Raw genomic sequence first — 12,144 nt, 5'->3', positions numbered from 1 at the left:
GGCCTTATCTTATTTTTATCCTATAGGTTTTTATCCCCCATGGGTGAGTGCAGCACATTTCTATAGGACAGTGTTGATTCAGAGGTTAAGGCACTAGTTATTGGTTTATTTTTTATAGTTTAATCTTTTGAGCTAGTCTGGGTCAATGTAGGGTATAGAAAAGATTTTTCTGCAGTAGCAACATAATAATTAGTTTTGTTTTTGTTTTGTTTTGAAACACATTTACAATAATAATAATAACAATAATAATTAAATAAATGTTAATACATTGAAAGAATGGGAGAACATTTGTTTAATGGTTAAATATATATATAAGAATAAAACAAAAAATATTAATAATAAATTAAAAACAAGACTGCTTCCATAACAAACTTTTGTGATGGTGTGAAAACCAATGGTGTGTAGGAAATAACAAGTTTGGTGTTCGAGGCTCATTTTATGCAATGTGTTTGTCAACCCATGTCATGGTATTGACATATAAATTAAGACATTTCTTTGTTTAAACAAGAAACGTATATTTTTATAGTACTACTGATCCCAGTACTACACTTCAATTATTACATTTTAATGATAACCAAATGCTAAACAATTTGCAGATCATTTTAACATTATAAATATTTAATCTCAATGAATATAACTACATATAAATAATATATTTAACTACTCATACATCATTTATAATTAAATATAAATAATAAAAGAAATTTTGATCTCAGTGGCTCTTAGAGCAAAAAACAGAGTGTAGGCCATTTAGACTAATAGCTGAACGAAGGTTGAAGGTTTACACTACAATTTAAAGCAATAGTTAAAAGTGGCAGCAAAGTGAGGTGATGAAGTGTGAAGTATGTGCAAACGGGCAGGGCTATGACCATGTACAATGAGATAACATTATGACATTATTACATTATGACTGGTGAAGTGAATAACACTGATTATCTCATCATGGCACTGGGAATAAAGTTGATCAGTCACACCATGAAGTTATAGGAAAGAGGTAACCATATGTGAACAGTAAGGTTTTATCCCAAGGAAGAGCACTACAGATGCATTATTTGCTTTGAGAATGTTGATGAAAAAGTATAGGGAAGGTCAGAAGGAGTTGCACTGTGTGTTTGTGGATTTGTCAATGTGAGAGTAAAACCCTGGACCATTCAGTCTCCTCTATAATTCGGCACTAGACACAGCTTACTTCTTATCTAGAGCGTGTGTACGCATCTCAAAACCTTTGAAATAATAATGAATTGATTAAACTTCTTGTCTCTGTAAAGCTGTTTTAGGAATAATGTTTATTGTTGAAAGTGCTCTACAAAGAAAACGGAATTTAATTGAACTGATTTTGCATGCTGTAGACTTTGACTGATGTTGACCAATGTATGGATTTGTGTTTGTTTCCTTCACTTAATCCTTCATCCTTCATCCTTTTTCCCCTTATGAATTCACTTTCCAAACTAAGTTACTCGATTTAATCTTCCCTTTTATCCTTTTTTATTTAATTCTTATTTAATTATTTATTAATTGATTTAAATAATTACGTCATTGTTAATTATAAATAGAATAATATTCAGAAACCCGAATCTGAAAAAAAAAACCATAATTTGATTAAAAAAAACAATAAAAAAAAGGCATAATAAATGAACATTCAAATGTCAGTACAACTACAATGCTGTGTAAAATGTAAATAAATACATATTTAATTCACAATAGAAAATAGAAAAAAAACAAATGTTTTAAATAAGGAAATCGTGTAAAGCATTTTATGGAAAAAATAATGTAATTTTGATTTTAATGGCCACCACATGTCTTAAAACGGTTGGGACAATTCCATGTGTACCACTGTGCAGCATCCCCTCTCTCTAATCATGCTGTCTAATCAGCATCTTGCCACACCTGTAAGGTGGATGGATTCTCTCAGCAAAGGAGAAGTGCTCACTAGCACAGATTTAGACAGATTTGTGAACAATATTTGAGAGAAATAGGTCTTTTGTGTACATAGATCTTAGATCTTGAGTTCAGCTCGTGGAAAAAGGGGGCAAAAACAATGGTGTTGCATTTATAGTTTTGTTCAGTATAGATATACTGATACTAATAACAATTCTGATCTTGACCCTGATACTGATACCAGCAATAGCACTATTAATAAAACACATACTGGTACTTAGACTTATATTGGTACTGCTACAGACTCAGAATTGTGTAATTGTGTAAGCATTTGCTAAGAAGTACCCAGCTTGAGATGAACAGAACAGAACTATTTCAGAACTGCAGAGCAGAGAAAATTTTACTTCATACATTGGACTTAAGTGCATGAACTATGTTAATAGAGAAAATCTTAAATGATTAATGAAGAACACAAAAACATTTAAATCCTGCCGTTAACTGCGCCCCAACTGTAATGTCTTTATTCCCCACTAGAGGGCGGCGCCCCACACTTGGGCGTCTATGTCTTATATGGCTATACATAGTCCAACACAATTGGTCCTTTCGGTCACGTGAGCAAAATGGCGGCTTCTCAAAAGGTCGGAGAGCTTAGCCCTCAGACAGTAATACGCCTCGAAACGTTACAAAATCCTGAAAATGAAGACGGACCCCCAGCGAAGAAGTCCGTATCACATTTTAAAGTGGAAGGGATACTCCGTGAATCTGCCAGGGAGAAAAGCATTTTCGTACAAGGAAAGGTACAAAAGTTTAAAAGTCGCGCGATGTTAGCCGTTAGCTAGCGGTATTGTTCCTTCACAAGCATAATGTTTGTAGTAATACCAGGTTCCCCCTTTAGAGGGCACTGATTGGGAGCTGTTTTGCAGAGGTCTATTGTTGTACAATTGTACGTTTTAAATTTCTTATTTGTTAAATATTCAGATTACAGTCATGTATCTCAGGTTTTCCCGAGTTTTCCCTACATGAAGGGATATTTTGAAAAGAGACTTCTATTTGCCATCTCCAGCTTGATTTTATCTGCTATTAATCTCATTAGAAGGGCATGGTTTCTTTAGGAGGGTATGCCTGAATCTAAACATGAATTCTTTTATTTTCTATTTCAATCCCATTTGTGTTTCTTTAGCTTGATGAACAGGAGGCTATAATCATCCTGGAGAAAACGCCAATCACACAAGCTGTCGTTCCAGAGTTGTTGTTGAGCACGCAGGTACTGGAGATGAAGAACGACATATACAGCACCTACCATCTCCAACCACCACCAAACCTCAACGGTAAGAAACCTGGATGTCTGGTATGCCGACACGTACATATCTGATGGCAGGTAAATGAGGTATTGCAGTGATGTATTTCGTGCCATGAACTGGCTTTATGTAGATCTTGCATGTAGCTTTAGAAAGTAGCAGATGGTTTTTGATCAATTCTGTCTCATCTGCAGAAATTAAGACCACTGTGATCTGCCCAGCGACGGAGAAACACTTCAAGAAGTACCTGCGTCAAGAGGTGTTTCTCATTGAGGAGACTGAGGATGATTATCAGTCCATCACACGCCCTTACATAATAACAAAGGGCTTGAGTGTGGAGGTATGTCTCCTCCCTGTGATGTTCAGTAACTGAACAAGCACATCTGTGTTTTGTGTGTGCTTTTGTTTTTTTTTGGACTTAAAATATTGGCACCCTGCCTTGTGTCTGTCTCTGGGCTGCCAACCTCCTGAGAAACTCTTCCTACTTTGACATTTAGAGTTACGTGATTGGATACGTCCGAGTTCATATTAGTTTTTCGAAGTCATGAAAAGTTTTTTTTACCGTAATACACTGTTATATAATGTGGAAAGCTATAAAGACATGGGTGATATATTTTTGTTCTTGTAGTGGGTTAACAACATCTTGGAAAAGAAATCTGAGGCTGATAGGATTATTTTTGACGATCCAGACCCGCAATTTGGTTTCATCCTGATTCCAGATTTCAAATGGGACCAAAAGCAGGTTTGCGATTTGTCTGACTTTAAATGCTGTGAATGAGATTATTTGGGGTAACTAGAATACAATTATGATCAGAAAGCATTGTTTTTCAGATGGACAACTTGCATCTGATCGCAATCGTATATCCACCCGACCTTAAGAGTTTGAGAGATCTCACTTCTTATCATCTTCCTTTACTGATAAACATCCGTGAGAAAGGCCTGGTATGTAAATGGCTTTAAATGATCTTTCTTTATGTTGAACAGTATGTTTCTTGGCAATATCTCTCTCTCTCTCTCTCTCTCTCTCTCTCTCTCTCTCTCTCTCTCTGTGTTATGGTTTTGCCCTTCATATTGAGGAATAGACCTCTCGCTCCTGGTAGAACGTGTTTTGAAACGTACCCTCTTTCCTAACAGAAGGCAATCGCAAAGCGCTACAACATCCCGGCCTCAAAACTGCGTGTGTTGCTGCATTACCAGCCATCGTACTACCACCTGCACGTACATTTCATTCTTCTGGATTACGACGCTCCAGGGTGTGGTGCGGAGAGAGCACACCTGCTCTCAGATGTCATTCAGAACCTGCAGATCAACTCTAATTACTACCGAAAACACACGTTTACCTTCCCACTACTGGCAAATGACGCGCTGCTGAGCAAGTTCAAGGAAGCAGGGCGATTTTAGATTGTTTGTTTTTTTTAACTTAATGCTAGTTGTGTGATTGATTGAGAATGTTAAGGACATTTGTGTTCCACTTTAAGTCTGAAAAGTTTTCTCAATATTGTATTTTTACGTTTTTTTTAATGTGATCTTTGAGGTTTTTTTTATTTGTTGTTTTTTATAAAATGTCGAATATTTCTTCGCGATGTTCTTAAACTTCAAACACGACCACATTTGTTGCTGAACTCCAGCTTTTTTAAATGTATATTTTAAATAAATTACACCTTCTGTTCTTCTTTTTTAGTTTTTTTTTTCTTCTTCTTTTCTCCCAACCAGCTTCACCACGCTGTGAGAATTAATTTGTTTGCAAATCAGAGGGGCCTCTTTGTAAAATTTTTGGCCCCTTGGAGGAAGATTGAATGAAATCTTGTACCATTCACGCTTTCAGAGAAACACTACAGCTTTGTAAAAGTGTAGGAAACAGTTATAAATGTAATCTTTGAAAACGCATTCTTGTGAATGGGGTTTTTAACCAGATTGATGTTTTTCTGTTTGAGTGTTTAAAGAATGATTAGTAAGTACATTGCAGTTGTGTTTCTGGTCAGTTAATAAAAAGGTTTCAGTTCTGTAGCAATGTAACAACTGATTATATTAAAGCAAAAAGAGTTTTACTTGTAACTTGTTGCTCTTTATTTGGATTTTAGAATTGTGAACAACTGGACATCAGCTATTCAAAATTAGTCATTCTATGTGATTTCACCTGTCAGTGTGGCGTAATCGGTGAATCATAATAGTTTGACCTGATCCTTGTGTTGTTGAACGTTCTTCTAAACGATATTCACTTATTTTTTTAAGGGTGATTGTCTGGACTTTAAAATGTGTTGAATCAATTGATATCTGGGAAATGTCTTGGTGAACTCGGCACATTTTGAATTATTTTCATCCTCATCAAAACATTGAGCTTTTGTATATTGTGCCTAAAATTGGCGACATCTTGGAAGAGACCAAAATCATCAGTATTCAGTGTTTCCACAAAGGTAAATGGTAACCAGAATTGATTAGCACTGGTGTTTTCCTACAAATGGAGCAGAAACATGTGAAAATGTGTGCCAAAAGTAACATAGAGCAGTGATTTAGCTCCCTTTTATTTCTCTTTTATTCCGCTAACTAAAAAATAATCAAAACTGATCTGAATTGTGTCCAGGTTCCTGAACCTGAAAGGTTTAAGTGGAATGAGTGCTTAAAGTGTTTGGTTTTATTAGAATTATTAAAGGGAATATGCTAACCCAAAGAGCATGGACCTGAGAGTGTTGTGCATGGGTTCAGAGAATACTTACGAGTAATCATGAATTTGATTGAAGGGTTGCTTTGTGAATTAGAACCCCTAAGGGGTAAAATCCATGCAGTGGGTGGAGGGGGGGCCCTTTGGAGCGTTTCTTTTTTGGAGTCCAAGACGCCGTATACAACCCAAAACAGCACAAATGAAATTTTATATTAAAGTACCATAATAATCTCGTTCAGAGTTGTTTTGTTTTTTGGCGATATGTAAGACATGCAAAACTTTGTTCGGAACCACATTTCCTTTGTCAACTGTGTCATGTGCCCAGGATTAGAGCATTTCAATGCGGATTACGTTTTCTTTCAAGGACCCCAATGGTGTGTTTTTATAGAGCAAGTGGAGAAAAAGAAGTTTCCTCCTGCCTCGTGAATTTTGTTTAAAGCTTTAAAAAAATTAAAGTGGTACATTGAGTGTGCTTTGGTGGATTTGCTGCTAACCTCTGTGTGAGTGGAGGTAAGTTTTGATTTTTGATTTGATGTATTTGATGTGTTTTTCTCCTTAAAAATCTGTCATGGAAATAAGCTGGTTGTTGATGTTTAGTAAGTGGTAGGATTTTGGCAATAGATATAACTGTAATAAGAATTTTACTGCATTCAGACTCTAGATTTTAAGAAAAAAATCTGACATTCAAGAAATGCCATTAGAAAAAATACTCTTGCTTTCTCTTTTTTTGATACATAACCTCTACTATTAAATACAACAAACACAGGACTAAGAAATCATTGCGGAATGTAATTACATTATCTTTCCCTTTTTTTTTATGTTGACCATTTTTACTAAATTTGTTTCCAATGAAGGAATGTTGCAGTTCATCCATAAGGAGGTTCATGATCATGTAGCGGAACACAGGATTCCACAGACACGGCTCGTGACCAAGGATGGTCACTGTAACATTGAATTCAGCAATGTCGCTTATCACAGCCATTTTGCTTACCTAATGGACTTCTGGACCACCTTTGTTGAGATCCGATGGCGTTTTGTTATACTTTCTTTTGTCGCTGCTTTCACGGGGAGCTGGTTTGTCTTCGGCCTGCTGTGGTATTTCATTGCAAAAAGCAACGGGGACCTGGAGGGAGAGAATGTTCCTGATGGTCATTTAAAGTGTATCGAAAATATAAACGGTCTCACAAGTGCCTTTCTTTATTCATTAGAGACACAGACGACCATTGGATATGGTGGACGAGCTTTGACAGGTCACTGTGCCCAGACAGTAGCCCTTCTCGTTGTCCAATCTCTAATGGGTGCCATTATAAATTGCTTTATGTGCGGCTTGATCCTGGCCAAAATCTCCCTCCCAAAAAATCGAGCAAAGACTGTTACTTTTAGTGACACTGCTGTGATCTGTTTGAAAAACCAAACTCTGTGCTTGCAGATCAGAGTCGCCAACCTCCGGAAGACGCTGCTCATTGGCAGCCATATTTACGGCAAGCTCTTGAAAACCAGTGTCACTCTGGATGGAGAGCCCATCATCCTAGACCAGGTCAATGTTGACTTCCTGGTGGACGCTGGCAAAGATAACCTCTTCTTTATTTGTCCGCTGACGCTGTACCATGTAATTGACACCTCTAGTCCTTTTTTGGAGATGACTGCTGATACACTTCAGCAGCACAACATTGAGCTGGTGGTCTTCTTGGAGGGCATGGCCGAATCCACGAGTTCCTCATGCCAAGTTCGCACGTCCTACATTCCAAGTGAGATCCAGTGGGGTTACTGCTTCCTGCCCATCATCTCCCGAAACAAAGGGGGAAAATACCATGTTGACTTTTCAAATTTCTCCCAAACTGTTCCCGTAGCCACGCCTCACTGCCACAGCTGTTATCTAAATCAACTAAACAAAGATCTTGCACTTCATCAGCATGCACAGCAAGGCATCGACAATCCTGGGTTTGAGGTAGTTACTACCGAGGATTTAGTGAACAATGTGCAAAAGTGACTTTTGGCTGTAGAAACCAATGACATTTTAGTGCTGTCAATGCTCTTACAAGGAAAAAACATACACTAAACAGGGGTTTCTCCAAGACCTTTAGCCTAGAACAAAATGCTGCTTTAAAACAAAACCCGACTGAAAATTGATTAAGCATGACTGTTTAGGATCAACCTAAACCAATCGTTATTAGTATGTCAGTATGGAATATTTGTTTTGAATAAAAAAAGGACAAATTAGGTGTTCCTCAGGGTTCTACAAGACGGCCTTTCCTATGTTCACTCTGCATGTTATCTTTGGATGGTAACCACTGTGTGGTTAGTTGTCCTTTACTCATATGTAATCAACTGACTTTCAGTTATAACTTTTTGTTTGGAAACTGTCTGGAGCCAAAATCCCACTTTGTTTGCAGGTTGTGTATTTTCCTAATTAAACATTTTAGTTTTTTTTTTTTAAAGTGGAATATTTGCTATCTTTAATTTGTTCTAATAACTACATATGGCTCATATTAACTTCAGGCTGCTAATCAACATGACTGTCTCGTCACTCTGAGAACAACTGTAAAAGATTTCTCCTGCCTGATCTGCTTGCAAAATCACCCTCAAATACAAGAGTTGAAGTTAAATCCATTATATTTAATTGAAAATAAATGCATGTGATATAAATAAAGTCACTATTCTTTTCGTTGAGGTGAAAGTGCAATTTTCAGTTAGCTTAGTGCAGGAATGAAACATGAAAAAAAGACAGGCATTGATTCTAAAATAACTTTGCAAAAAAGATATATTGTCTTTATTGTGCATATTTTCCAAACTTTAAAATATATATATTTTTATGTGGAAGTCCATTTTCTGAAAAGCCCAACATAGAGCTTTTGACATGGCTAGAAAAGGGAGCAGCTCAGGTTATCTGTATGGCGGCATCTAAGCAGTTTTAGAAACGTTTCCACTTTGTGAGCATCCTTTTTGAAGCATGATAGCGCATTGTAGTCTCTCAGTACATGCTCCTCCATGGCAGGAACAGCAAGGTGACGTGCCAAGCTCTCATTATTTTCCAAATCCAGGCCTCCTTCGTCCAGCATCTGTGCACACAAGTGAAATAGTTAAAGAATGTAGAATTTCAGTTGCTTTGGTTGCATTTAGTCAAATGATGATTTGAGACATCAGGGAAAACATCCCCAGCTTCCTTATATGTACCTTACTCATAAGGACAAGTACTCCTTGCTTAAGGTTCATCAATTTAGTTGACATCCACCTGGTCTTGCTGAGGAGGGCACTGGGAGCATTGTCATACCTGTCTAGAGAATCCTGCAGGTCAGCCAGGGGATCAATCCAGAACTGAACCAGAATCAGGATTGAGTGGAGAAGCCATTTGTCCTGCAACAAATCGTTTTTTTTCTTAGCAAACCTTCACATGTTCGCTGTCAAATGTTAATATTGAATCAAATTTTTTTTTTTTTAAATAGTGGAAAATAGTGGGTATAGTAGAAATTACCGAAATTTGTTGAATTTCCGTTTTGGATGTAGGAATATGCACAAGACTGGATGTGCAAGAGTTGCCTAAATGGCCTTGATAAGCAGATATCGATAAAGGGATAAACATCTCCTCCTGTAAATCATCAATAAATTGTTGATACTAGATACACATTTAGCAAAGGCAGAAAAAATCTGAGCAGAGATCAAAGTAGTTGACTATCAAAGTTTTTGCATAAGAGTCTGGCTCTAGCTGAGTTTAAGTCCCAGTTGACAAAGATAAGTAAGTTTATAGGGATAAGTACAGATTTTTCTGAACATACAATGGACAATTATAAAGTTCTTCATAGTGCATTTAGTCTTCATAGTTGTGCCTTCTATTAGACATCTTAAAATTTTTGATGTCTGGTATGCTTATTAATAATATGATTTATGAGGGAGGCACTTTGTTATTTGCAGTTTATAGTCACCTATTATTATATACAAACATTATTTATGATCGCACCCTCCCATGATATTTTCTAACAAATTAATTTGTTAAAGTTTTTGCTAATTTTCTAAATTAGTTATAATTTCCAAAAATCAAACAAAGTTTTATTTGTAGTATTGGAATCAAGTATACTACTATGTTCATCTATTTTACCTTTCTTTCTTCAGAAAAAAAAAAATCTACTGATATTTTTGTGGGGTCCTGAAGGTTGGAAATGATACAATCTCTAAACCTAATCTTATTGTAGGTCTTATAGAAATGTGGGAATTCATTGGAGGTGGTATCAAGTGTCTGATCCTCTCCAACATTTGTAGTACAGACTTAACAAGGGTTCTTTCTAGAATTCTTTAAACTGTTTAGGGTTAAAGTTTAGTTTTTATAATGGTTCAACTTCTACCTTTTTTTGCAAATAAAATACTCAGTTATATGCTTCTACACATGAACCATTACAGGTTTAACAGACATGCAATTTCGAAAAACGATTCACAGAAATACATTTTATAAAATCTCATTCATATCAATAATCGCAATAAGTGATCATGTGATCACCAAGGCTTGCCCACACTGAGCTGCTTTACATCCTAAATATAAATTGAACCGTGGTTATATCTACTCACAAACAATGTCCTGGCCTCGTCTGACATGCGATAGATGAGCTCAGCATGCTGGATGGCTCGATCTAGAAGTTTCTCTACAGAAATGGAACACCTTGTGCCTGTAGGATCCTGATCTGAGCAGTCCAGAGCTGAACCCAGTCCCAGTAACCCATTTACAGAGCACAACAAGATCCCCATCAAAACCTGAAGAACTGAAAATACAGTGTCAGAAAAATATGATTTTAAAATGTCATGTACATGTGAGCTGCAGTGTTTTACTGAGCAAATACCCTGTGACATGCTAGCATAGAAAAATAAATCAATGACAATGATGTGAATTTAATAGGTTTTTCCTCTATACAGTATACATATCACTTTTTTATTTTTAATACTAGCACATCATGCTTTCCATAATTTATTGTTACACTTTATGTTGACCACAAAACAAAGTGCGCTCTATTCTTTTTCTTTTGCATTCAAAATGACTAGGAGTCTGGAAAGTATGTCTCTCATCTGTCCTAAAGATTTTTTAGTGCCAAAAAACGTCCTGAAAGCACTGACACTGGAGACTCCTTCCTTAAATATAATCTTTGATTAGATACTTTTGTGTCTTCTATACAAGGTCTTGTCGCATAAATTATAACATTTCACGAATTAATTAAAAAATTACACCTTTTAATCAATCGAAAATTCTAAGGTTCTTCTGTAAATAAAGCCATATATAAGCATATCTAGGTTTTAGTTGTTACCTTTCTGTATTAAATAATACAAATAAAATAGATACAGTACCTTCGGTTTGGTTCATGATTGCACTGTGCCTGTATTACCTGTACATTGTGGGGCAACAACACCTTTTATACACCGCGTACTCCATGAATAAATCCAGACATTTTTAAATTCAAACATAAGTGGTAAGGAGATAGTTTGAGTCACGGATAGTTTGGACCAATGATTTTATGCAGCATCTCTGACAGAGGGACAGGGATGAATCCTGGAACATCGTGTCAGCTGCTGTTTCACATAAATTGTAAAATAATGAATTTACCACAGTTAAAAAGGTACAAGTAAAATAAAAAATGGATTCAGGTATAAATAGTGACCAGTTTAAACATGGTAAAATATTAAGGAATGATGAGATTTACTATTTGTTTTTATTATTGATTATAACTTTGAATACTTGTAAAAGAAACTACATTGATAAATTATATTAATAATGCATTTATTAGCTAATCCATCATGCAATGAAAGTTGAAGGTTCTGTCCCTGAAACGCAGAAAAGTTATTTTCTTTTCTTGAAAAAAAATAAAATAAATAAAAATAAATAAAAATAATAAATAATACAAATAATATAAATAAAAATCCAGAGCATGACATTTTGCATTTAATTAAAAAGTATTTCCTTTGTTTATGTATAATCTTTAATTTATTTTAATTCTTTTTCTTTAAATGCATGGTTTTAGTTTAATTAAGAGTCTTTAAATAATTTTTTTAATATAAATAATGTCAGTATTTTATTTTATTTATTTCAAAATTGTACATTGAATTATATACTGTATGTTATAATAATGTTAACTTTACATATTCCCCTGTGCTTATTGTCGTACTTTTTCATGTCATTTCTCATGTCAATTCAATTTTCTTAGATCTAATTACATGAAGTTAAATCCTCGTTTGCCACTTTGTGAAACCTCGAATACTTATCCTTGACATTTCAGGTTTTGTTTTCACATGATTAGGGGATCAGTTGATATTTGCAGACAAAAGCTCTAGCAG

At 35.6% G+C, this 12,144-nt stretch overlaps 3 protein-coding genes across 4 annotated transcripts; 2 read left to right on the top strand and 1 right to left on the bottom strand.

Moving 5' to 3' along the window:
* Positions 1 to 2,480: 2,480 nt before the first annotated feature.
* Positions 2,481 to 5,231, top strand: dcps (decapping enzyme, scavenger). The gene is made up of 6 exons (XM_046861821.1): positions 2,481 to 2,675; positions 3,059 to 3,206; positions 3,371 to 3,516; positions 3,805 to 3,918; positions 4,008 to 4,118; positions 4,311 to 5,231. The coding sequence occupies exons 1-6, from the start codon at positions 2,499 to 2,501 to the stop codon at positions 4,575 to 4,577; spliced, it is 963 nt and encodes a 320-aa protein (XP_046717777.1). The 5' UTR covers positions 2,481 to 2,498; the 3' UTR covers positions 4,578 to 5,231.
* A 986-nt stretch (positions 5,232 to 6,217) lies between these two features.
* Positions 6,218 to 8,395, top strand: kcnj1b (potassium inwardly rectifying channel subfamily J member 1b). The gene is made up of 2 exons (XM_046861820.1): positions 6,218 to 6,345; positions 6,690 to 8,395. Exon 2 carries the CDS (start codon positions 6,692 to 6,694, stop codon positions 7,823 to 7,825), a length of 1,134 nt encoding a protein of 377 aa, XP_046717776.1. The 5' UTR covers positions 6,218 to 6,345; positions 6,690 to 6,691; the 3' UTR covers positions 7,826 to 8,395.
* A 187-nt stretch (positions 8,396 to 8,582) lies between these two features.
* On the bottom strand, positions 8,583 to 11,194 carry smtlb (somatolactin beta). Of its 2 annotated transcripts, none has more exons than XM_046861625.1 (5): positions 11,161 to 11,194; positions 10,393 to 10,583; positions 9,308 to 9,421; positions 9,010 to 9,189; positions 8,583 to 8,894 (listed from the first exon to the last, which is right to left on the bottom strand). In XM_046861625.1, exons 1-5 carry the CDS (start codon positions 11,174 to 11,176, stop codon positions 8,697 to 8,699), a joined length of 699 nt encoding a protein of 232 aa, XP_046717581.1. In that variant the 5' UTR covers positions 11,177 to 11,194; the 3' UTR covers positions 8,583 to 8,696. The 2 variants fall into 2 exon arrangements, with proteins under 2 accessions (XP_046717581.1, XP_046717582.1); XM_046861626.1 differs by having other exon boundaries at positions 9,107 to 9,189.
* Between the last annotated feature and the right edge of the window lie 950 nt (positions 11,195 to 12,144).

The sequence above is a fragment of the Silurus meridionalis genome, chromosome 11, assembly GCF_014805685.1.
Source record: "Silurus meridionalis isolate SWU-2019-XX chromosome 11, ASM1480568v1, whole genome shotgun sequence".
NCBI lineage: Eukaryota > Metazoa > Chordata > Actinopteri > Siluriformes > Siluridae > Silurus > Silurus meridionalis.
This window is presented reverse-complemented; position numbering and strand designations above follow the sequence as displayed.

Excerpts from the sequence above, each read along its gene's own strand:
- dcps (XM_046861821.1), top strand. The coding sequence starts at position 2,499 with ATGGCGGCTTCTCAAAAGGTCGGAGAGCTTAGCCCTCAGACAGTAATA. Across the intron at positions 2,676-3,058 it reads GCATTTTCGTACAAGGAAAG|CTTGATGAACAGGAGGCTAT; the intron begins GTACAAAAGTTT and ends GTGTTTCTTTAG. Across the intron at positions 3,517-3,804 it reads CAAAGGGCTTGAGTGTGGAG|TGGGTTAACAACATCTTGGA; the intron begins GTATGTCTCCTC and ends TTGTTCTTGTAG.
- kcnj1b (XM_046861820.1), top strand. The coding sequence starts at position 6,692 with ATGTTGCAGTTCATCCATAAGGAGGTTCATGATCATGTAGCGGAACAC.
- smtlb (XM_046861625.1), bottom strand. Across the intron at positions 9,422-10,392 it reads ACGAGGCCAGGACATTGTTT|GAGGAGATGTTTATCCCTTT; the intron begins GTGAGTAGATAT and ends GATGATTTACAG. Across the intron at positions 8,895-9,009 it reads TACTTGTCCTTATGAGTAAG|ATGCTGGACGAAGGAGGCCT; the intron begins GTACATATAAGG and ends TTGTGTGCACAG.